We start from the raw sequence: 24,265 nt of genomic DNA, 5'->3' as shown, positions 1-24,265 counted from the left end.
ACTGCCTCCAGCTTCCAAGTGCTGGGGTTCCAGATATGCACTGGGCAGCTCTCTCTGGACATACACATTGCTGCTAGGTCTTCCAGGTCCCAACTCACAGATCACTTCCCAGGCTGGTAGAGTCCATCTACCCCCTGCTTTTGTGCTCACAGCAGTCCAGTTCGGCTCCAAGCTCTGGTCTAAAACAGTCAAATCACTCTTCCAGGTTAACACGAGCCTGAGCACAGAGACGCTGGTCTCCCTTCGCCTTCAGCAAATCCCAGTTACCTCCCACGCCCTTCTTCTGGTGGTTCCCAAGTACAGGGCCCTGATCCACTAACAGGCCCCAATGTGCCAAATACTGAACCCTTCCAAAATTGAGGTTCCCCCAGGCTTCTCTGTGTGGAATGCAGTTGGTGCCTGTGTTCTCTGGAGGGGCACCCCTCGGTGAAGTCCTGCACTAGAGCTCGGTGTTGGCCTCATTCCAGAACAGGGAATTTTAAGATCCCCTTTCATTCTGCTACCAATTACTTAAGTCCAGTCATTCCCGTAAGTCAGGTCTCCAGAGGCAGTGACTGCGGAGGACAGGTTAGGGAGTGGGTCTAGCTAGCAGGGAGGACAGGCAAGCAGGGTGTGGTTTCCAGAAAACTGGCACTAAGTTGTTCTTTGGGCTAAGCCAGTTGGACTGCATATGTAGAGTTCTGAGGAGGGAGGAATAGAAAGTGGAGCGGGTGGGAAGGGTGTGGGAATCTGAGGGTGTCTAAGGTCAAAATATTTGCTTAGGAGCTCTGCGCTGTGGAGCAAGCTGCCAAGTGTAAGCTGTTACCTCCCAAGCATCACACCTTTAGCCTCTACTAACTGCCTGGGGCAGACTGCCTCAAGAGGTGGCACATACGAACACAGTACTTTGAAAAAGTAACAGCGAGCAAGCTTTAAAAACCTAAGAAAGCTCCCACACACAGTACGGTCTGAACTCTGACTCTGGTCTCAAAGTCTCTACATGGAGCCGCTACTGCTTCCTGGAAGGCTCCAAATGTTCATCTCTTCAAAGTCATTTTGGAAGCATTCAGAGTCACAAGGTTTCAAAAACATGTTTATTTCAACACATGAAATGTGCCATCTTGCACCATGACTGTAAATCCCAGAATTCCATCTGGTTACTACTTTTTTGGAACCGATGGTGGTGTTCAAGTCACTGACAGATTAGTTCATGTGAGCAGGTGATTATTAGAACAAAAACTGGAGACAACGTAGTAAAAACCATGTGATAAATGTGCACTGAACTAATTTTTATTCAAAAGAGCAAAACAAAAAAAAACCAAACAAACCGTTTCGTGTAAATGTGATGTCTTAATATCGGTATTTTAAAAATCAGATTTTCTTGGCTAGCATTCACGAGAAAACTGCTGGACCATGTGAGCACAGACACCCGTAAGTGGCTTTCTTTTCTCAGGCTATCCTTTGGAGACAGCATCTGTCTTAGTGACCTACTGGAGGACCCCTAACTCTCGAAATCACTCCCTACCTGTGAAACGAAAACTCTGACCAGTAAAGATGCAAGGTAATATTTTCGATTTCTTTTAAAAGAACACGTAAGTATTAAAGGTATCAGGAAAAAGAAAAAACACTATTATACAACTATGTAAAAGTATGACTGTCTTTGAAATTCACCTGAAAGACAAATGAAAATTTACTGCTTCCAAGTTAAACATAATCATACAGTAAGAGATAACTATGATGACTAATTGGGCCGAGTTATCTCTATTTTCGCTTTTTCTTTCTCTCTTGAGACAGGGTCTCATTATGCCTGGAACTGGTTCTGTAGACCAGGCTGGTCTGGAACTCAGAAACACGCCTGCTTCTGCCTCCCCAGTGCTGGGATCAAAGGTGTGCGCCACCATGACCAGCCCTCAAACCATTACTATACAGTAACAGATAGATATCATTAGAAATTGAATCAACTTATCTCTAGTTTCTTGAAAATGTACTGAGTCAACCATGCTGCTTTAGAACTGAGGCTAACCTCAAATTTATTTTTATTTGAGTGATCCCAATGTTTCTTTTAAGCAGACCTTGGTGCTGAGCTAAGTAACCCAAGTTGGATTGCAAGTGGACTGCAGGCAGGTGTTTCACACTGTGGGCAGTCCGTGGTGGTCGTCATCCATGTACCAGATCTCTAAGGACATGCTGGAGAAACTGTAAATGCGATCTTCCCATGCTGTATGCGCATGCTCCGTTCACATCTTCACCTTACCCAGGATGTTAGGAGCGTGGGTAAGATGGAAAAGGGTTTCATGACGGCAGTTTCTATAAGGAAAAGGGGGGGGGGGGGATTGAAACATTAATTTCACATCACCAACTTATTTATTAGGTATTTTATACTATGTGTACACCCAGTAGTGGCTAAATGCAATTCAAGTGACTAGATGTGTGCAATGTTTAGAGGTGGTTCTTAGCTGGCATCTAAAGCAATCAAGGAGAAAACAGATGTATGAATATCACCAAAAACCTCTGTGCTGCAAAAACTACACTACCAAAAAATTCAGACACCCACAGAATAGGAGAAATTTGCAGTCACATATCGGGTATCAAGAAGCAAAGGAGTCTTAGAATATTAAAGGCAACTCCATTTGAAACTGGGAAAACATTTCTCTAGTGCTATATAAGATACTGAATATCATTAATCATTAAGAAAAAGAAAGCAAAAACTGCAATGAGATCCTACTCCACATCTACTACAATAGCTCCAGTCAGGACAGATGGACTGAAGCAGTGTTGGTGAGGATATGGCCGTGAGGGAGCCCGGCACACCAACGGTGAGAATGTCAACAGTACAGCAGCTCTGCAAAGTTCGGTCACTCATCACCGTACCTCTGCAGCCTCTAGACTCAGACAGACCCAGGACTGGAAAAATGTGCACACACAAGAATGTTCACAGCGGCATTACTCCTTACGGGTAAGAGGCAAATGGGAGAACGTTATCAGCTGATGAATGAGTGAGTGGATAAGATGACCAGAATCATACACAAGGATGTGAATCAGACAGAAAGGAGTATAAGGTGAAGCAGGATACACGGAGGAACCCCGCAAACACTTTGCTGAATGAAAGGAGAGACCGGAAAGGACACACAGTGAGATTATACTGTAAAGCACACAGAACGAGCAGTATGCAGTGAAGACTAGCGTCCTTTCTTTTCTGGGTGAGGAGAACACTTAAAATTAGAAAGTGGTGCTTTATACAACTCTGAATATACTAAGTTACCAAGATGTATGCTTTGAAAAGGGTAAATTTTATGAAATGAGAATTATATCAATTTGAAAAGGAAATAGGTCTTTGCAAAATCAAAACAACCCTTTATATTCAAAATTATATAATTATATATATATATATATATATTATATATTATGCCTCAAAAAAAAATCTTTTAAAATAGTACAGCGGCTTTAGCAAACACTGCAATTCCTTAAGGCACAAAGTGTATTTTCTTTGCCCTTTTAGCACATTCCACATGAACACCAACCAACCTAAATTGTAGTCCTCTTACCCTCCTTTCCTTAGACTGAATTTTAACACCACTTCTGGTCCCTAAAACTCTATGGCTAGAATCCTTATCGTCAGCAAACATGGTAAATAAATCCAATCATTGCAAAATCATCAGAAAGAAGTGAAGCTTACTAAATTTTAGCCTTATCAGCCCAACTGAGGTCTCTACCCTATGGCAGTCCCAGCTCCAAACCAGTACACAAATGGAGACACCATCCTCCCCTCCACAGGCCTGTGCGGCAACGGAGGCAATCCACATAAACGTTGTGGCAGAGAAAGAACGCAACAGGGAGCCACATATCAAGTCCCACTTAACGGGGGGACTTTTCTACAGATCAATCCACCCATTGCCGTTGAAAAGGAAAAGGAGAAAGGCGGAAGTTCACAATTACAACAGGCCTTTTAAACAGTCAGAGAGAGAAAGGGAAGCTACAGAGAGCCAATCGCTTGACTGAGGTTGTGTCTAGTGCCGTCATTTGGGAAATGCCCCTCCAAGGCCTGTGTGTCAGAGGCTTGGTCCCTCGCATGAGGCCCTTGGGGAAACAGTAAGAAGTGAAGTATAATGCCAGGTCTTCTGGGCGTGCCCCTGAGGACAAGCTTTGGACCCTGCTCCTCCCTCTCTCTCTTCGTCCTCGGCCAGAGGTGAACAGGTCTCTTTGGTCACGTTCTCGCCATCACCTGCAGCTTGCTCACAGGCTCAACAGATAAGGCTAACTAAATCCAGGACTGAAATGGGTCAAGATAAACATTTCTGGATTTCATTATCTTAAAGTAACTGCGGATGGACACAGCCGTTTAATTTACAGCTGAGAAGGACTTTAAGAGGGCCCAGCAGACTGGGGGTTTAGCTCAGTGGCAGACGGCTTGCCTGTCGGGTGCAAGGGCCCCTTCCCCTGCAGGGCAGAAACATATTTTTTGAGATAGGGTCCCACCATGTAGCCCAGCCTGACCTCCAACTGCATACATAGCCTTGTACCTCTTGAGTTCTGGTTGTGACCAAGAACCCAAGGCACGACAGGTGACGGAAATCTTGAGCGCCACGGTCTGCGGCCACTCAGTCACCACTGCTATTTCACTATGTAGAGGTGAACTGGACAGCACCTTAGCCCACAGACAAGGATCAGCTGGTGAGATCTCTGAGTGTGAACAACTGTGAACGCACGTACTGATTTCTTCCTTTTGATGTATATAATATGAATGTCTTCACTTCGGTATTCCTCATCATGTTTGTCCAAGGGAATTTCCTCAAAGTCAAAGTCTAGTTGAAGGAGCTGTAAATTTCAAGGACATATATGTTACACTCAGTCACTTGGACAGACTTACGGTGATGAAGTCAGGATGATGGTCACTTCTGGAAAATGGCTGACTGGGAAGGGCAACATGGGAACCTTTTCAAGTCTTGAAATGTCCTGTATCTTTATGTTGGAGCAGTTATTTGGATGAAAATGCATGAGCTGAGAACTTGATATTCATGCATTAGACATGTTTTAACTAAATACAAATTATTTTAACTATACATAATTTCAAAAGTTCAGTAACATTTTCTCATATTCATGAAAAACATGGAACTCATTTTAGCATATGTTATCTGAGGGCGTCATAAGCCAAAGGAGTCCTTTCAGCAGGCCAAATTTCAGGATAATACAGATAGCTTCAAAATGAGCCAGTTTTTAATGGGTTGAATTTGTGCCCATAAAAGGGTCTAGGTCACTGCTTGGGGGAGAGTGAAGGGCAGATATGGGAAAGATAGGCACTCTTTTTACAATTTTAAAAATAAACGAACAACAACAAAACCCTAAAAATCACTAACTAGGTAAAATGTGTAATAAAAACATATGGGAAAACACAGAAGTAAAATTCACCACCTTCACATTTCTATCGTAAGACATCACTGATAAGCTTCCAAAGCCAGTCTTGTGTTGAGCAGTGTTGAAAACGGTCTCAGAAAAGACACGCTTGTCATGACCCGTCCCCGACCCTGTTCTGTCGAACAATACGGACTAGTGAGAACAGAAAGAAAAGTCGGGACTGGGAAGGTCAGGGAACAGCGGGTTCTGTGCAGAGGGTTGTGGAGGGTCCTCTCCTTGAGTTCTTATTAAGAGAAAGCTTTTCCCGAATGAAACTGCCAGAGCAGCCACTGACAGCGACAAAGATGGACCTAACCCAATACTCACCTCAAAATACTTTTTCTCAATTTCTGGATTTTTCCCCATTGTGCGCTGTTCATAACAACATATAATACACGTTTCAGATCCACTGAGATCCTTTAATGTTTTCAGCAACGGTTCCAAGGACTATTTAAAAAAAAAAAGTACAATTTTCAGTTTATTGCTTCAAGAATTTCCTATTATACAAAGGGGGTCAGGAGGTAAAGAGGTCAGCTGCCCTATAATCAAACCATTCTGAATCAACACAACAAAGCCATGTTCTAGAACTAGACTGGTAAACAACCACTGACTGATCAATAATTATACTGATTTCTATCCCAATCCCCCATCCAAAAAAAAAAAAAAAAAAAAATCTCAAGGATTAGATCTTGTTGTTTTCACTGGAAAACAAGCGGAATTAACTTTGTCTTTGTTTGTTTTGAACAAGGGTATATTATACAGACTAGGCTAGCACTGAACTTGCAGTGACCCCTCTATATCAGCCTCCCAAGTGCTGAGATTACAGGAGTTGTACCACCATGCCCAGCTAGATTCAAATCTCAAGTCTAATTTCATTTAGCCGAAGTTAATGTGGTATTTAAACAATCAACAAATATATCCTACAAAAGTAAGCCTGACCCTAATGGTTTAAAATTTATTTTTATTATTTTAATTATGTGAACGTGTGCTTCTGTGTATGGGTATGTGCACAAGTGTTAGTGCCTGCAGAAGCCAGAGGAACTGACCCCCTGGAGCTGGAGTTACAGGAGCACTGAGAGCCGCCTGACGTGGGTGCTGGGAATCGAACTCAGGTCCTCTGGAAGAACAGTATGTGCTCTTAACTGCTGAGCCATCTCTTCGGCCTTCTGACCTTAATTTGAACATCAGCTGGTTCAACAGTCATTAACTTACAAATAAATACTGCCCACCACTGTATAAAATGGTATGTAAAGAAAAAAATCATTCCACAAGTGTAATAAATCTTGTCACTAATTTTTTTTTTTTGGGGGGGGGGTGTTCACTCTGTGGCCTATACTGGCCTGGCACTCCTGGCCATCATCTTGCCTGGGCCTCCCATGTTCTGGGATGCCAGGTGTGAGCCAACCTGTCTGACTTGCATCTTAAGATTTCAATGTCATGGTTAACAGTCGGTGGGAGAGAAAAGAAAGAAAGAAGGGAGGGATTGATTGATTTTAATTTTTCATAATACATCCAAATGGGGAAATCCTTTTAAAATTTTACAAAAAGCCTCCGGTAGAATGCATGTAAGTTTTCTCAACCACTGTTCACAGGTCTCTATGCTTCTCCTGAATTGTATATACGTGGTAACTCTGTCCTCTCTTTACTGCCTCATCACCTAAACGACAAATATCCCACACCCAGCGATGCTACAATGTGAAGGAATGTGGGCTTAGGGGCACACGAAGCAGCCAGCTCACCGGACACTCACCTCTTCATAGTATATGCAGTCAGCCATTAATATGTAGTCTGGTGAAGTCACGTCTTCTAATTCTTCCCCCCTTAAAAATACCAAACGGATGTCTTTAACCGACGCTTTTAACAATTTATTCATTTCAGCAACGAGGAGCAGAAAGTTTCCCTCCTATTAACTATGCGTCGAGCAAAATGCAACTTAAAGCCACTGAAAGCGGTTATCTTAAAACAAGCTGAAGGGCCATACAAACCATTTCAGTACCTTGGCTTGAACAGACCCAGTCACAAGATGCTTGTTCATACTGATGTTCATTTTCAGCAGGTCTTGCAGCTCCTCGAGATCAGTGACTACAACATCTGCCCTAAAAGACAACCTCGATTGAGGCACGGGCGCCCGGCGGCACGCCGCTGACCCGCTGCGGGGCGCCCAGCGCCTTCCCGCCGGCTCTTACCCGAGGGTGGCGGCCATCAGCCCCACGGCCCCGGTGCCCGAACCCAGCTCCAGCACCGAGCGGCGACTCAGAGCGTGGGCCCCGCCGCCGGAGAACGCCGGCGTCTCCAGGTATTTGGAGAGGACGATGGCGGCGTCCCACACCACGCAGCCCACACCTCCGGAGCCGTACTGCTGCAGCCGAAGCACTGTCCCGTCCCGCTTCTCCAGAACCCGCACAAAGCTCCACAGCGGGTCCTCCGCCGCGGGCTCCGGGGCGGCCGCCATGGCTGCCGCCGCCGCCGCCGCCGCAGGCTGCCGCGCGTGGTGACGTCACGCCCACGTAAGGCCCGCGCCTCCCAGCGGCCGAGCGGCTGCCCACGGCGCGTGCGTGCGTGCGTGCGTGAGTCTCAAAGCCCGGAAGGCAGCAGAAGCCAGCAAAAGCTACCTGGGAGGGAGAGGCCGGGTTGGCTGCTACTGGCTACTACTACTCTTTGAGAAACAAAGCAAGTGAAAGAGCTTTTTCTTGGCTGGAGAATGGCTCACACAGAGCTGTTGACTATAGGGCTATAGGTCTAGGCAGCTTCCCAGGTCCTATCAAAAATGGTTATGTTCAAGAAGTTTCCTACTGTGCATCTACTTTTTCCAATGAGTGCATAAAAACAGATTGGCCGGGAACTTGCTACTTGCTTTCAGTGGTAAAGAAAAGTTAATCCTCTAATTTTACGTCCCCTGGGGCCAAAAGATGGCCAGCAAGACCAAGGGCCTGAGTTCCAGGACTACCTACCATAGTAAAGGAGAAAACTGCCTCCTGCAGGTTTGGCCTGACTTTCACACTGGATCTGTGGTATGCATACTACACAAATACACAAATGTGATAAAGAGACAGATGATAGATAGATGATAAACAGATGATAGATATAGATAGATAATATAGACAGATGATATAGATGATAGGTAGGTAGGTAGGTAGATAGATAGATAGATAGATAGATAGATAGATAGATAGATAGATAGAGTCTTCTAGATTTTCTTCTTTCAGCTTTGTGGGTTTTGTTTTGTTTTTGCATGGTCTCCTGCATCCCAAGTAGGCTTCAAACTCATTATGTAGCTGAGTCTGGCCTTGAACTCCAGATCCTTCAGTCTTAATCTCTCAAATGCTGGGATCACAGGCGTGCAACACTGTACTCAGCTTCCTTTTGTTCTTTGTGATGAAAAGAATATTGCAAATCTTTTAAAAATGAAGACTGAGGTGATTTATTAATCTTGTTAGAACTCTGATACAAAGCACAGTAAAAGGCCACAGACCAGCAGAGAACACCGTGGCTCTGGGCTACTTTACAACTGCTGCTCCTAAACGATCAGCACCACTCCGATCACTTTGAACAAGGGTGTCCAAACGACAAAAGCTTTATCCTGTTGGATTAAAAATTTTAATAAAGCTTTAAGTATTTTGTTTAAATATTACCAATCTGGAAAAACTTTTAAAAAATTTCAATTAACATGAGATTAAAGAAAGTTAATAGGTTTTGAAGAGAAGGCGGTTGGCAGTTGGTTCCTATGCCATAAGAAACATTGTTCTTGACTTACAAATTAGTAAAATAGCAGACTGTATTATAGGCCTCAAGTCACTTAAATTTATATAGGTTATTAGCATTATCTTTAAATATATACAATATAAATAAACTGTACATACATGGCATATTAACTTTGTTTTCTCAAACAAGAGGCAAATCATTAGCTAAAGACAGCATACACTGCAAAACGAAAGGCGCATCTTAATGAGATACATGCCCCTTTTCTTCTCTAATCGGGTCACATAGAATCGTTTATAATTTTAACAAAATAATAAACACAGTGCATCCTATTATTTCCATTCTATTTTCTGTTTTTGTCTTCAGCAGCAAATACTGGCAGTTAAGACATGGCATCAAAGGGTTTAAGAACAGGGGGTGTTATTCACTAGCGGTAAAAACCAAAGTTAAAACCCAGAAGAGGGTCAGAGAGGGCTGAGAACCAGTAACATCACAGTACATCCTGTATCTGTGTAAATTCACTGCCTTCAAAAGGCATCTGTTACTCAACCTGGAGAACCTCCTTGAGAAGTAACCCTTCAGTGCAGTCAGGACCATCCGAAGACAGGTTGGCAGAGTCTACAGTGCAAACAGGAGCTCATTATACTGGCCTTTGGGCAGCGCTGAGGAGCTGAGACAAGGCAAGGCTACTCCCCACCTGAGGGTTACAGTGAAGGGCTTTTGCATTTTAATTTTTAGAATTCTTTTCTTGGTTTTGTTTTTTTGAGAGAGGGTTTCTATGTGTAGCCATGGCTGTCCTGGTACTCGATCTATAGACCAAGCTGGCCTCAAACTCAGAAATTCATCTGCCTCTGCTTCCAGAGTGCTGGGATTAAAGGTGTGTGCCACCATGCCCGGCAATTTTTCTCACTCTTAAAAGCTTATTTGATCAGTAGCATTTTTGTAAGAGCATTATTTGTAAAAAGTACTAAAATACTATGCCTCTTTGAATAAATTAAAAATCTTTACAAATACTATTCCAGTGTCAATGACTACACATGGCTAAGGTCATTGAGGAGTTTCTGCATTTTCAAGCAAAGGCAGTCTGTACAAGGGCGGGTGTGAAAGCTCCCGTTTGTAAGTCTTTGGTGGCAGTTTTGGTAGGTGAGGGCTTGAATTCTGCCTTGGTGGAACAGGAGGAGCTGGAGGATGAGCAAGGTTGTTGTGACTGGAACTGAGCAAATGGCTTCTTCGTGGCACTCGTGGAGAGGGTGTGCTGGGAGGAGTGCTTGGTGAATTTGGACACGTACTAACGTCTCTGAACCAGTCTGGGTCTCTGTGAGGATGGCCCAGTGGAGGTGGCTGCAGATTAAATGGACAGTTTATAAAGTGTTCAGGAGGCCGAAGAGGAACTGGTGGGGGGGTATCAGGAAGAGGCTCTCTTGGCGGTGGTGGAGGTGGACTGTGCACAGGCCCATCAAATGCACCGGTGGGGACAGGAACTCTTGGCTTCACCTTTGGAGGAGGAGGCTGTCTTGGTGGAATAGCAGGAGGGTCGTCATCAGATTTCATAGTTCCCTAAACAAAACAAAAGGGGCATGTCTAGTCTCTCGAAAAATGTGTAAGCTAATTTTAAAAGACTGCAAAATTCTTCTGTGTCAAATTAAATCTAGAGGCCCAAATCAAATAAATGTGGTTAATAACAGGTTCCTGACTCAGTTACTTCCAGCTTAATTTGGGGCTCAGTTTAACACTTGAATGAATATATAAGATGGTTTCACTGAAATCTAAAAACATAGAGCCCCGTATAATCTTGCTTTGTTTCCAACATTTCAGAAATTTATAGTTTATTTATGGCAATAGGCCAATAAAAAGAAGAGTTTTACAGGAATGAGAGAACATGGTGTCAACAGTACTTAGTACCCAGCTTCTACTCACTGAACATCTACTTCCATTTTTCTCTATGGTGCTTAAATCAGTGGGTCTGTGAGGGAGATCCAGGACCAGCAGCATCAGTCCCATTAGGGGATGGCTTAGCATAGCCAAGTGCCAGGCCCAACTGCAGCCCTACAACCTGGGGCTCAACAACCTGCTTGTATAAAGTTTTCCAGATGATTCTGACATGCCCTTACCTTTCAAATAGGAATTCCAAACTCTCCCCCACCCTGAATATGTACAAGAAAGACAATGTACTTCTGATTATCTGAATTTTCCCACTTTTTAAATAAGTTTTTAAAAATCTATCAAACAACTACTTAAAGTATTTTTCAAATATGACAATCTAAATGTTGAAAATCTGTAGGGTGTGGTTAAATTATGATTGACACACTCTAAAAATACTCTAAAAACAAGTATGATTTTGGAGATTCACAACCCAAACCCAGGTCTGGATGACTACCTTGGAATGTGAAGTATCATGATCAACTTTTTTTCGAGGAGGAAGCGGAGGAGGAATCAGTGGCTCTTCACTCAGTTTGTGTAAACTTCCACACGAGCTGAAGAAAGTCTCTGGGGGGAGAAGAGGGGGCTGGTTCACATTCACAGGGCAGTTACAGGACAGAGCTGCACTACAACCCGTGGTCCTTCCCATTCAGTCAACGGGCTGTTCTCACACAGCTGCTTGTTGGCTCATCTATCTGCTCCACCGACATTCTAAGCGCAGAGGACACCATGTGCGTGTGTTTATGACCCTAGCATCTACCATGGCGACTGGCATGTGGTAGCTGTAATACTTAGATGAAGGCACATTATTAAAATTGATAAAGAAATTCTGAACTGGCCTTGACGGTGCAGGCCTGTAATCATAGCTACTTGAGATAGTGAGGAAGCAGGGTCACGAAGTTCAAGGACAGCCTGGGCAACTCAGTGACTGTCTCAAAATAAAAATTGTATAAAAGAAAAAAAAAGTTGAGTATATAGCTCAGTGATGGAACGCTTGCCTAGCATGCATGAGGCCTTAGGTTTGATGGTCAGCACTTTAAAAACAAAACAGAAACCCTCCTCTAAAAGCCTTTTAAAAATCCAAAACTCAGAAGGCAGAGCCAGGTGGATCACTGTTCAAGGCCAGCCTGGACTACCAAGTGAGTTCCAGGAAAGGTGCAAAGCTACACAGAGAAACCCTGTCTCGAAAAAACCAAAAAAAAATCCAAAACAAAATCCAGGTGGTGGTGGTACATGCCCTTAATCCCAGCACTCGGGAGGCAGAGGCAGGTCTTGAACTCTGTGAGTTCAAGACCAGACTGGTCTACAGATGGAGCTCCAGAACAGCCAGGGTTACACAGAGAAATCCTGTCTCGAAAAACCGACAAACAACAACAACAACAACAACAACAAAAAACCCAAAAAAACCACCACAACAACAAAAAAACAACAACCTGAAAATGTGTGTTGTATACATGTACAGAGGAAGACCATTCTAAACAGAAACTCTATTTCCAATATAAAACAAATCTAGTTATTATGCATAAGCAATCCCAAATTAAAATTTATAATATAAATACTACTAATGGACTCCACTTTATTTCAACCAACCACAGTAAGCAGATGTGCACATCTGATGAATTATTTAGAAAAGCATAATGAATAAACACCAATGTAGCAATGCCAAAGCATTAGGACAGTTAAAAATGAGTAAGATGCAACAGAAATGTATTTGCTATTTCTCTCCAATTTAGAAAGCTATGGGGCTTTTACTGGGTTTTGTCTGTTTGTTTTGTGGGGCCTTTACAGATGCTAGGCAAGCACTGTAATACTGAAGGGACATCCCTACTCCTAAAGATAGGCTTTTACAATTCTTTAAAAAAGGAAACTTTCTTCTTCACTGCCACATGCAGCAAGTTCACTGTGCATTTGACTTGGAGTCTTTTCTCTGGAAAGTCAGCTTGCTCTGGGAATGATATGGCAGAGCTAGGGCCAGCGCTGTAAGTCTGTAACTAATACACAGAGTAAGGACATTTCTCCCATAGAGCAAAAGAAACCTAAACAAAGTTCAACAAAGCCAAGAAATATGTGGAGCTAGCTGAAGCTTCAATTAGTGACGGAGCCTATAAAATACATACTGCCTCAGAGACACCAAGGACACCACGAAAACCCACTTTCAGGTTAAAGAGAAAAAACTGCAGAGATCCAGATAAGCTTCCTTCATGGCCTGACTTCATGGAAAACCGTGAGGAAAGGACACGGGAGGGTGTAAGCGATGGCGGTGTAAGAACGGCACAAAGCAGGAGCGAGCCAGTGCTTAGCTCCAAGAAACAGTGTACCACAAAGGAAGGCGGCGTAATCAGCATCTGACACTTGACTCAGCGGAGATGCAAACAGCACACAGACAACAGAGAGCGTGCTGCTCCCATCGTCCACAAGTGAGGACCCAGGAGAGAGGACAGCACAGAAGCGTCCTCTAGGAACACAAACGTGCCATCGGAGGACAAGGACAGAGGGGGGACACGAGGCAGGGAGCTGCTGCTGAGGTCATTTTAGGTGTCTGGTGGCACTGTCTGCCTCTGACACTCTTCTCATGTATCATTTTGATAAATGTTCAAAAATATATGGAGCAAAACACTTAAGGGACTACACATACTCTTCTTATCCCATAGGGGTGCTTGCAGATGTTTAAATCATATACACTTCACTATGCTACCTGCAGAGTTCTTCCAGATGGAGAGAATTCTTCCCAAAGTTGTGACCCTTTTCAGGGGATTTGTTTAAACAACAGATACCGAAAGGTGCCAGCACTTAGGGCTTGGGAGATGCACAGTTGATAAGGAGCTTGATCTCAACACATGCCGAAATGGACACAACCCCAATACACCTACACACAGAACTTCAACACTGCACTTCTCCCCGACACACAAAGATAGAGAGGAAAGAAAGGAGGAGGGAACAGAGAGAGAAAAGTGGGGAGGGAGCTTGGCATAGGAGCATGCACGTGTAACCCCAGAATTGAGAAGACAGGTGAATGCCTGCAGTTTCCTGGCCAGCAAGTCCAGTCTAATCAGTGAGCTCCAAGCCAGTGAGAGGGCTGCCTTAAAAAGCAAGGTGAACAGCTCCCAGAGAAGGACATCTGAGGTTGACCTCTGACTTCCACATGCATGTGTTCAAACTTGTGCACATACACAAGTACCCACACAAACATGCCCCCACACATTACTACACTAATTTTTTAAAAAGGGAATTAACATTTAGGTAATAAATTATAAAATATGAATAGTAGACTAGTTTTTGACTTAAAATAATGCTTTAATTAAATAAGATGTGAAGAAATAAGTGATCAAAGAAAGGCTAGTTAGGGAATCTGGTAAAAATGTAGTACAGTTGTCCCTTGGTGTCCAGCACCTGGTTCCTTGGATTACATGGATACAAGCGTCCGCGATGCTTGAGTCTTAAATGAAATGGCAGAGTGTATGTACACAGCCTACACCTTTAAATCGTGACAGTCGTGACTTCTCCAGTCACCACAATGTAACCCTGATGTAAACCACTGCTTAGGGAAGGAGGCCAATGGCGGAGGGCCTCTGCATGTTCGAGCTCAGGTGCAGCTACTGTTGGGTAAGCACAGTGTCAATCTGTGGTTGGCTGAACACAGCTGGGTAACCTACAGACACAAAGAACTGACTATATATCTTTCCTCCGGGGAAATGAATTAGGAGTGGTAAGAAGTCAGGCAACTGAGATGGACTTACTCTCTATCTCAGGCCAAGAAATACACTAGGAGTTCTCTGTAGTTACTTAATTTGATCCCTACGAAGGCTGAAGATGGGGAGTAGATTTTTAAGTTACACAGGTAAAAATGATTAAAACAGAAATTAATGAAATTGAACAGCATAAAGTTGTAAGTAATTCAGACCGTTTATAAAATTTTCTTTGGTCTGTAGTTGCCTGGCATCTGTGGAGCCGAGGGGGGGTGGGGTGGGGGCAGAGGGAAGGATGAAAGAAAAACCTTTCTTTCATTCGTTCTTTAAAGGTTGCTAACTCCCCCAGGTATGGAAACACACCTTCAATCCACCAGATTATGATCTTTATGGTCATTCACTGTAACCAACATGTCTCACTTACTTGACTGTGGCAGGAGAACTGGAGCAAAAATGGTATTGCTGCCTAGGAGAAAGAGCAAACTTCATTTCAACAGAAAGCTAACATGGATGATCTTCTTTTTAGATATTTTCATTTAAAAAATACACTAGTTCATGCCTTTAATCCCAGCACTTGGGAGACAGAAGCAGGTGGATATCTGTGAGTATGAGGTCAGCCTTGTCTACATAGTGAGGACAGTTAGGGTTATGTAGAGAGACCCTGTCTCAACACCCCCACTCCCCCCCAAAAGTGAAACGCACTATACAAACCCACAAAACTCTAGCACCATCTTCTGACGTGCTAGTTTGTAACACGAACTTAATGCTCATTGTGCCTAGAATGATTCTCCTTTTTAGACTAAGTGGATTCTTCTCTATCATAATCCCTTTTCATTTCTTTTAGAGAATTTGTCATTGTTTTATTATCCATTACTCCAAAAGTAATAAAAATCTTTGTTATCTAATAAACTAGAACATACATTCACACACTGCATTAAATGATGCTTTGCTCCTTACATTAAGCTCTATTTTCACACTCAGTAAAACAAAACACAGTATCTGAGTTTTGTTTCCTGTTGCTGTGATAAAACACCTTGACAAAAGCCACTCAGATGAGAAAGGGCTTATTTTAGCTCACAGTTCCAGGTTCCAGTCCATAATCAAGAACAGAGAGCAGTGATTATATGCATGCTCGTGTTCATCTCACTTTCTTTTTTTTCTAAGAGAAAGTATAGCCCAATGTAGCCCTGGCAGGTTGGAAACTTGTTATGTAGGCCAGGCTGGCCTTAAACTTAGAGATCCATCTGCCTCTGCCTCCTGAGCACTAGACTAAAGGTGTACATCTAGATGGCTCACAGCCACTCTTATGTAGTTCAGGATCCCTGCCACCTCAATTTATGTGGGGAGAGATCCCCACAGACTTGCTCACAGGCCAGCCTAGCCTAGACACTCGCTCAGGAAGCCTCTTTCCAGGTGACTCTAGATCACGTCAAGTTGACAACTAAAACTAACCAGCACACATTAATACCGAGAGGGTTCTACAGCTCTCCCAACTGGAAAGAAGAAACGACTGACTTAAGCCACCAAGTCTTCTTCTTACCAAGAGGTTTGTGTTAGATACTCACCACAGGAACTGTTGAGATCCACATCGAGAAACACGCTGTGGTCGGAAGAGGCAGACACAGGGGGAGTGGACGGCGTGTTTGGAGAGGTGGGCGCTGACACTGTTGATTCGAGCTCAGTCTCAGCAATCCTACTAAAGCTTATCTTGTACGGCTCTCTCTCCAAAGGTGTGGGGTGACCTCGCAATGTGCCTGAAGTGGAGCCGTGCCGGCCTGTGTTAGGCCTTATTCCAGGAGACTTTAAGGAAAAGGTTGATTTCCTAGGCTAGGAAAAGTAAATAGGTATGGTTAAAATAGCACTAACTTGTATGGAATTTGTTTATAACTTACAGCTATCTTATTTTTAAGCACACTCTTTAAAGGGTATGATAAAAACCTCAGTCCTCAAGGGCAGCCTGGGGCATTTTTACAGTAATTTCCAGACTTGATTAGATTGTTTATCATGGGCTCCATAAGTAAATCTTTTTTTAACATAATTTTAGAGATAAAATTCTTGAAAATTGTTTAAACAACTGTGTAAACAACTTTTTTGCTTCTCAGTATTTGCTCCTAAATTTCTCTTTCACACCAACACCATCTATATGTTCATTTTAGAAACATTCACTGGGGAACATAATTTATGTGACATAATATGCTCTATGTGCCTCATTTTTAAATCGTATGTGAATGGGTGTTTTGCCTGCGTGTATGTATGTGTAACATGCACATGCCTGGTGCCCGTGGAGGCCAGAAGAAGGCATCAGATCCTCTGGAACTGAAGTTATAGGCAGCTGTGAGCTGCCATGTGGGTGCTGGGAACTGAACCCAGGTCCTCTGCGTGAGCAAAGAGTGATGTTAACCACTGAGCCATCTCTCCAGCCCCGGTGTGCTTCATGTTCCTTCTGACCTAAGGAGCTAATGAACAACCGCTGTAGGGACGCTTTAACTTCAGAACAATGAACTATCATTGTTCCTGCTTTAAACCTCGACAGCGGAGACCTAATGAAAAGACAGAATTCTGAGTCAGAAAAACTGAGTCAAAACTCAGCTGTGTCAACTACCTAGCCATGTGGTCCTAAGAAGGCTATTTCACCTTGCTGAGCCTCAGTTTTTTAAAAATCCATCTTTATTACATTTAATTGTGCATGTGTGCGTGTGTGCGTGCGTGCGTGCGTGCGTGCGTGCGTGCGTGCCCAGGTGCCCGTGGAGACTACAGGTGTCCCAAACTGCAACAGGAGCAGAAAAGTCTGAAGAGCTCCAGGGCAGCCCGAGCCCTAGCTGAGGCCTGCATCCACAGGGGACAGAGGCCTCACCTTCCCAGGTCACTGAGTTTGACTGAGAACCTTCTGGGGACTCAATAAACCAAAGAGGCTCTGGGCACATGGCTGAGGAGAGATAACTTGGTCTTCTTACACTAAGGGAATCCAACAAGGCTTTACAGCAGTTTTTCTCAACCTGTAGGTCACGACCCCTTTTGGGGGGTCAAACGACCCTTTCACAGAGGTCACCTAAGACCATCAGAAAATATAGATGTTTACATTATGATTCATAACAGTAGCAAAATTACAGTTATGAAGTAGCAATGAGAACAATTTGATGCTGGGGGTCCCCAGCATCAGGAAGGTTGAGAACCACTGTTCTGATTGTTTTTATTTCCTTCCACACCTTGTTAAGGTTGGTTTTCCACTCTTGCTGTTGCCCCTGCAGATCTCCAGAGTAACTGTGAATGGCAGCAGCAGATTCTAGTAAGAAAAAGTGCTCCACTGTGACCACAGGACTCCAACGGCAGGAGCCACAGTCATGCTAGAGGTACCATGATACATCCACTTATTCCTTCCCTGGCCTTCCTCCTTCCCTCCCTCCCTCCCTCCCTCCCTCCCTTCCTTTTTTTTTTTTCTGAACAGGGTTTCTCTGTGTAGCCCTGGCTGTACTAGAACTCACCCTATAGACCAGGCTGGCCTCAGACCAGAGATCCGCCTGGCTCTGCCTCCCGAGTTCTGGGATTAAAGGTGTGAGCCACCACTGCTAGTCACTTTCCCTGGCCTTTTCATTTGTTCCATCCAGCTACCTACTTTTTTGTTTGTTTGTTTGTTTGTTGGTGTTTTTTTCGAGACAGGGTTTCTCTGTGTTGTTTTGGTGCCTGTCCTGGATCTCACTCTGTAGACCAGGCTGGCCTCGAACTCACAGAGATCTGCCTGGCTCTGCCTCCCGAGTGCTGGGATTAAAGGCATGTGCCACCACCACCTGGCTCAGCTACCTACTTTTGGGCCTTACTTTCTTGTAACTTTGCTCTTAAATCAGGAGGTAAAAAAATGGACAGATAAATAAAGGATACTAAAATGAAGGATACTTTGCATGCATGTGGACCTAGTTTCTACATCCAATACTATTTTTAAAAAATCCAGTTTCTATGAAAAGGGTCTCCTGTGTGGGAGGCAAGTGCTCATGTCTGAGTCCCACCCCACCTTGTATACATAATTTTAGAAACAGAGTAGTGCTGTAGAGTAAAACAACAAACCAGCTATTGATTACAGAAGAATTTTGAGAACAATGTTGTTAACATTGAAAATATTATTTTTAAAAACAGAAAAGTTTCCCATAATTATAATGAACTTACAAATCGAGGTGGTTGTTTGCAGTTTCGGGGTTCAATTTCTAGCGATTTGTTGAACAAATAATCTGTAAACTCTTTTTCAGATAGAATCCCCATGGGGTTAAGGTTTTCAAAGAATCTCTAGAATTAAACACATAAATATGTGTTTATACTTTGGTTTTCCTACAGTAAGAACCTGCTAACATTAACACTAAAACAAATGAAGACATCACAGTACTTGATAGTCACAGAGATTGCTCTTTCTACTCTCTACTTACGACCAAGACTACAATTCTGAGGAAGTTCCATCCTAGCCACAGAGTCTCAGCTCAGTCTTAGCATCACTTGTTTCTTACATTCCTCCTCACTAGGACAGCAAAGCTACCGCCATTCATCTACCAACAGAATTCACAATGGGGATTATGACTGAAAACCACAGCAGGATGTTGATAAGCAGGAAAAAATGTGGAGATAACTGGACTAAGGTATATTCAAAAGTAAATTAAAAGATAATTACAGTTTTAAACTTTTCTGTGTTACCCTGTAAGGCCAAAACACTGTGTTTATCCAAAAATATTAACTACAACTATATATTCTAAGCTTAAATTTAAGTTTTTAAGTAGAAAATTGAGATGATTCAGTAAAATGCCAAAAAAAACTACGTATATGTGCGTGTGTGCACATGAGTGTGGGTGCCTGTGGATCCCCTGGAGCTGGAGTTGCAGGAAGATGTCAGCTGCTTGATGTGGGAGCTGGGGACTGAACTCTGGTCCTCTGAAAGTACAGTACATGCTCTTAAATGCTGAGTCACCTTTTTAGTTCTGCATCTTAGTTTTTTCAACTATGAAATGATGAAATGATCTGAGTTACAGTTGGGCTTGGGATGTAGCTCACATGGGAAAGCCAGCAAAAAGGAAAGAGTTATTTAACTAACCAGAGACTTCCCTGCTTCTGGTTTAGCACTGGAGTATCTAGTGGCCTTCCTTTATCATCTGTGGGACTACAGTAATCGTTTAACTGATGTTCCAAGACTGATTTCACTAATCTCCATACAGTCTTTCAAACAGGTATTTTCTAATTCATTGTTATGCTAATAATTATAAACTCTTTGTGCACAAATTTTTCACTACATTTTTGCTATGCTTTCTTTCAAAAAAAAATAAACACTGGAATTTAATTACTGGATTTAGCTTAACTTAATTTTTTTTTTGAGAGAGTCTCAAAATAACCCAGACTGCTTTGAACTTGTGATCCTCCTGCCTCAGCATCCCAAGTGTTGGAATCACAGGCATGTGCCACTATGCCCAGCTGGCTAGCTTTATTGAATTTTACATGGTTAGGAGCACATATAACAGCAAACACTGGGTTTTAACTTTAGCAGTAGGTAAAATCCTTAAATTTTCTATATAAAATCCTTCCTGTTCTTCAGGCATTCTACAAATGTCAGAAACATTATTGCTTTAACATATATTCCTTCTTGAATTCAAGTTGGCTAAATTAAGATGCCGTCAGGCAACAGTAATTGCATCCTCTATAAAGCTGTAACAGATGTACTCTTGATTTTCCCAACCTTTGCTTTATTTTTCAGTATTATTTAAATTGGTTAACTGTGGCTTGAAAAGTGAATGCCTAAGTTACTTATTTATTTAGAGACAGGGACTTATGTTGCCTAGGCTGCCTCTATCTATCAGGAGATGGTCCTGAACTCCTAATCCTCCAGCTGCTACCTCTCAAGTAAATTTAAATTTAAATTTTAAATTTACTTTGACTCAATTCTAAGGAAGGCAGATTTGCTCTGAATTATGGTAAGAAGTCTAGAGAGGATCCTAGCCGATGTTTCTGAGCCATGAATCAGAAACGTGTATTTCAAGTGTACTCAACTACAGTACACCATTATTTCTATGGGAAATGCATTGCAGACTGGAATCTAGGCTCCAAAGAAGCTCTGCGTTTCCTTAGTTGTCTGCTTCAGTCTAAAGTTTGGTGCAGTCGTCAATGTGAGGAGTGACTAATAGTTACAATGTGACTAGCGACTGAATGTTACAATGTGGCTAGCGAGTGATAGTTACAATGTGGCTAGTGATCAATAGTTACAATGTGGCTATTGACTGATAGGTACAATGTGACTAGTGATTGATAGGTACAACCTGCTCTCAACCTCAAGCAAGTACAATACTATAAAACTCATCTACATAAACATGGTATTACAATTTACTCTCATTTGGAATTCATCCCACATTTTATGGTATTATATAATCCATATTAAATATTACTCAAAATCAAACACTGACAGAATGTAAAAAACAAACAAAAAACCCAACCACCTGTGATGTGTATATATACCTACTAGTCTCCAACTCCTTCCCAGTGAGCTTAGGAAGGGATGGATCATTCTATGTTGTATTGGCACATGTATGTGGAATATCTAAAATGGCGGTCACTCAGCAGCAGCAGCAGCAGCAGCAGCAGCAGCAGCAGCAGCAGCAGCGGGGTTTTTATTCTATTCCTTTGTCACTTTCTGGAAGAGCTGCTTGAACTGATGCACAAAGCAGCAACATTCCCAGGAGAAAGTACTTGACATTAGTGAGTGCTGACATGCAGACACCTATATTTATATTGCTAGCTGAAGGTTAACTTTCTTCCGAAAGCCAATAGGAGCATGGCGCATCACTGCGACATTTCTTAGCAATTACACAGGACTTAATGCCATCTCTGCAAAGACAATAAAGAAATATTTACCCTCATTTCTGGTTCAGTCCGTAAGCAGTAAGGCTGGTTCTGATACTGCTGAATTTCTCCAGTAATTTCAGCCACTTTCCTCCTCTTACTGAAATTGATTAAATCTTTCCCTTTTCTCTTTAGAAAATCATTATTCCCTTCTTCAGTCTTCAGAATATTTGTTAAATATATTCCTGGTTAAAAAATATGGAAAGTTATTTTAAGACTGGTCTCATTTAATCAGTTATTTGGGAAGACAACTGGACCGGTTCAGCTGAAAGACACACTGCAGAACTCAGCAGTCCCCCTTCTGAAGAGACAAAAAGACAAAACTCCCAGAGCCAGAAGTGTGTAACCCAGAGTTTAAAGGAAAAGAAAAGGAAGACTATGCCTCACTAAAATCAAAGGCTGCTATTCTAAGAAATGGCAAACTAAGCATGCCCAAACCCTGTGGGCTAAAACTTGGTCTAATACAATGTTGTGATATTTGATTTAAAAATTTTTAATACCAATGATCTTTAAGTGACTATCAACAAATTAAGCAATTTTGTTTAAGAGCAGCAGGACAAACTGCTTCTTGGAGTACATCACTTAGACAGTAAAACAAGGTTCTAATCCCTTTTTATGCATAATTATGACACTTAAAATAGTGGTTCTTAGCTAAAGGCAATTTTGTCCTGCAGAGAATAGTTGGAAATCTGTTTAAACATTTCTGGTCATTAGAAGTTTGGGGTACTACTGTTCTCTAGTAAACAAGAGGCTGCTAAATGCGCTACAATGTGATTGACAACCCTTTTTTCCCTCCTAACTTCAATCAATAGTGCTATGGTTAAAAAAACTTTGATTTATATAAATCATCCAATTCCAATAGTGAAGTCAGTCATGTGCCACATAATTATGTTTAAACCATGGACAATATATACAACAATGGTGCTGTGAGATTACAATAAAGGACTGTGGTGAAGCTCAGTAGTACAGTGTATGTTTAAAGACCAGACTCTACCCCAAATAGAAGGGAGCTGAAGAAATTGTTGCAGTTGTTGTAGTATTACAGCACAATGCATGACTCGGTGTTCCTGGTGACTGTCATAAACAGACAGACTGCTGCTGACCCATCACATAAACATGCGGCAATATAACTAGGTCAGGTGAATAATATTTGGTAATCACAACAAAAGGCTATGTTACTGGCTTATGCATTACTATTTATCATTATTTTTATCATTATTTCAGAGTGTAATTTTACTTATAAGGATATTTTATCATTATTTCAGAGTGTAATTTTACTTATAAGGATAAAAGTTCACTATAGAATGGTGTGCTGTGTCACATGTTTACTGTGTCTTAAGCACACATTAAAAGCATGGCACAGGCCGGGCGGTGGTGGTGCATGCCTTTAATCCCAGCACTCGGGAGGCAGGGACAGGCGGATCTCTGTGAGTTCGAGATCAGCCTGGTCTACAGAGCGAGATCCAAGACAGGCACCAAAACTACATGGAGAAACCCTGTCTCAGAAAACAAAAAACAAAACAAACAAACAAAAAGACTCTGTAAAAGCCCTTTTATAATAATTAAAAATAAACACTGAAGATGTGACAGATAAATAAAAATAATAGCTGCACTTCATTAAAGTCTTCACAAGACTGTGTTAACTACAGAAAAAATATTTTAAATTCTTATAACAACTTTAAGACACAATTATCTTGATCTTCAACATATAGACAAGGAAATAGACATTTTTCCTTTTATTTATCAGTACATACAAATAATAAATTCATATGGATAAAAACAACCTATCTAGAAAGACCCTGTCTCTTTTGGTTACAACACATTCATCTTTAAAATACAGTATTTATATTTAGTAACTTACCAAAAAAAGGCACACAAGGTGGATTGATTGATTTAAGTTTTACTAGGTATTTTTTAAAGTGATCCTGACTTAATTCCACAGCATCATCCAGAATTCTCCTCTTCCTCTCCTGCAATGCCTTTAAAACATGTAAGTTGAATATTTGCATATAATTCATTCACATATAAAGATCCATAAGAATATATAACTTTAGAATTTGTAAAATTTTGCAAATACTTAAAATTGTTTTAAAAATTATGAGTCTTATTCTTTTGGAAATTGCTAAAATGAATAATCCTGTTTTTTATCTATAAATATATAAACTAAGATTTTGTGTTCTTTCTACTATAAATTAGAAGATTAAGGAATAAAAAAAAGTCTCCCCCTGACCTTATTTGTTACCATTTTAATCTTCCAGGCATAAATTGCAGGGTCAGAAAGAAGAACTATGATCCTTCAGGACTAAATGTTCTTTGACTGAAAGGTTTTTTTGAGGTTGAGGGCAAATCTTAGCAGTAAGAAAACTTCTAGAAAATCTAGTGAATGAAGTAAACATAGGCATGTGTTTTTATTTTATTACTACATTTTTCTTATTGGAAACAAAATAATTTATAATCCAATGAGGAGTTTAAGCACATATACATAAACACCGACCACAGTAACATATACTTAGGAGATACATATACTTAAACTTTATGTTTATTTCTTTTACATTAAGGAGAACACAAATGTAGCTGTTTAATAAATAGCTCTTTTTCAATATTCTACACAAGTCCCAGCCAACACCAACAAGGATCAACAACAAGACACCAGGGAATACTATCATCTCCCAGAAGTCAAAATCCACTGCCCCCAGGGAAAACTGCCCAAATGTATATGTTAATAGAAT

At 41.8% G+C, this 24,265-nt stretch overlaps 2 protein-coding genes across 7 annotated transcripts in view; both read right to left on the bottom strand.

The window, feature by feature from the left end:
- Positions 1 to 1,054: 1,054 nt before the first annotated feature.
- On the bottom strand, positions 1,055 to 7,849 carry Vcpkmt (valosin containing protein lysine methyltransferase). 2 transcript variants are annotated; one of them, XM_052739679.1, is made up of 6 exons: positions 7,557 to 7,849; positions 7,356 to 7,466; positions 7,121 to 7,190; positions 5,698 to 5,817; positions 4,625 to 4,794; positions 1,055 to 2,286 (listed from the first exon to the last, which is right to left on the bottom strand). In XM_052739679.1, the coding sequence occupies exons 1-6, from the start codon at positions 7,820 to 7,822 to the stop codon at positions 2,217 to 2,219; spliced, it is 807 nt and encodes a 268-aa protein (XP_052595639.1). In that variant the 5' UTR covers positions 7,823 to 7,849; the 3' UTR covers positions 1,055 to 2,216. The 2 variants fall into 2 exon arrangements, with proteins under 2 accessions (XP_052595639.1, XP_052595641.1); XM_052739681.1 differs by having other exon boundaries at positions 4,690 to 4,794.
- A 917-nt stretch (positions 7,850 to 8,766) lies between these two features.
- The window catches only part of Sos2 (SOS Ras/Rho guanine nucleotide exchange factor 2), a 98,747-nt gene continuing 83,248 nt past the window's right edge, over positions 8,767 to 24,265 (bottom strand). For all 5 annotated transcript variants that reach the window (XM_052739676.1, XM_052739677.1, XM_052739674.1 and 2 more), the window contains 7 exons: positions 23,398 to 23,515; positions 21,549 to 21,721; positions 18,834 to 18,950; positions 16,241 to 16,502; positions 15,100 to 15,141; positions 11,447 to 11,556; positions 8,767 to 10,626 (listed from right to left, as the gene is read on the bottom strand). In XM_052739676.1, coding sequence (XP_052595636.1) covers positions 10,117 to 10,626; positions 11,447 to 11,556; positions 15,100 to 15,141; positions 16,241 to 16,502; positions 18,834 to 18,950; positions 21,549 to 21,721; positions 23,398 to 23,515 — 1,332 coding nt within the window. In that variant the 3' untranslated portion in view covers positions 8,767 to 10,116. The remainder of the gene's footprint in view (positions 10,627 to 11,446; positions 11,557 to 15,099; positions 15,142 to 16,240; positions 16,503 to 18,833; positions 18,951 to 21,548; positions 21,722 to 23,397; positions 23,516 to 24,265) is intronic.

This window comes from Peromyscus californicus, unplaced genomic scaffold (genome assembly GCF_007827085.1).
Source record: "Peromyscus californicus insignis strain IS unplaced genomic scaffold, ASM782708v3 Scaffold_15__1_contigs__length_86483966, whole genome shotgun sequence".
Classification (NCBI taxonomy): Eukaryota; Metazoa; Chordata; class Mammalia; order Rodentia; family Cricetidae; genus Peromyscus; species Peromyscus californicus.
The sequence above is the reverse complement of the archived record's forward strand: the minus strand, read 5'-3'. Positions and strand labels throughout refer to the sequence as shown.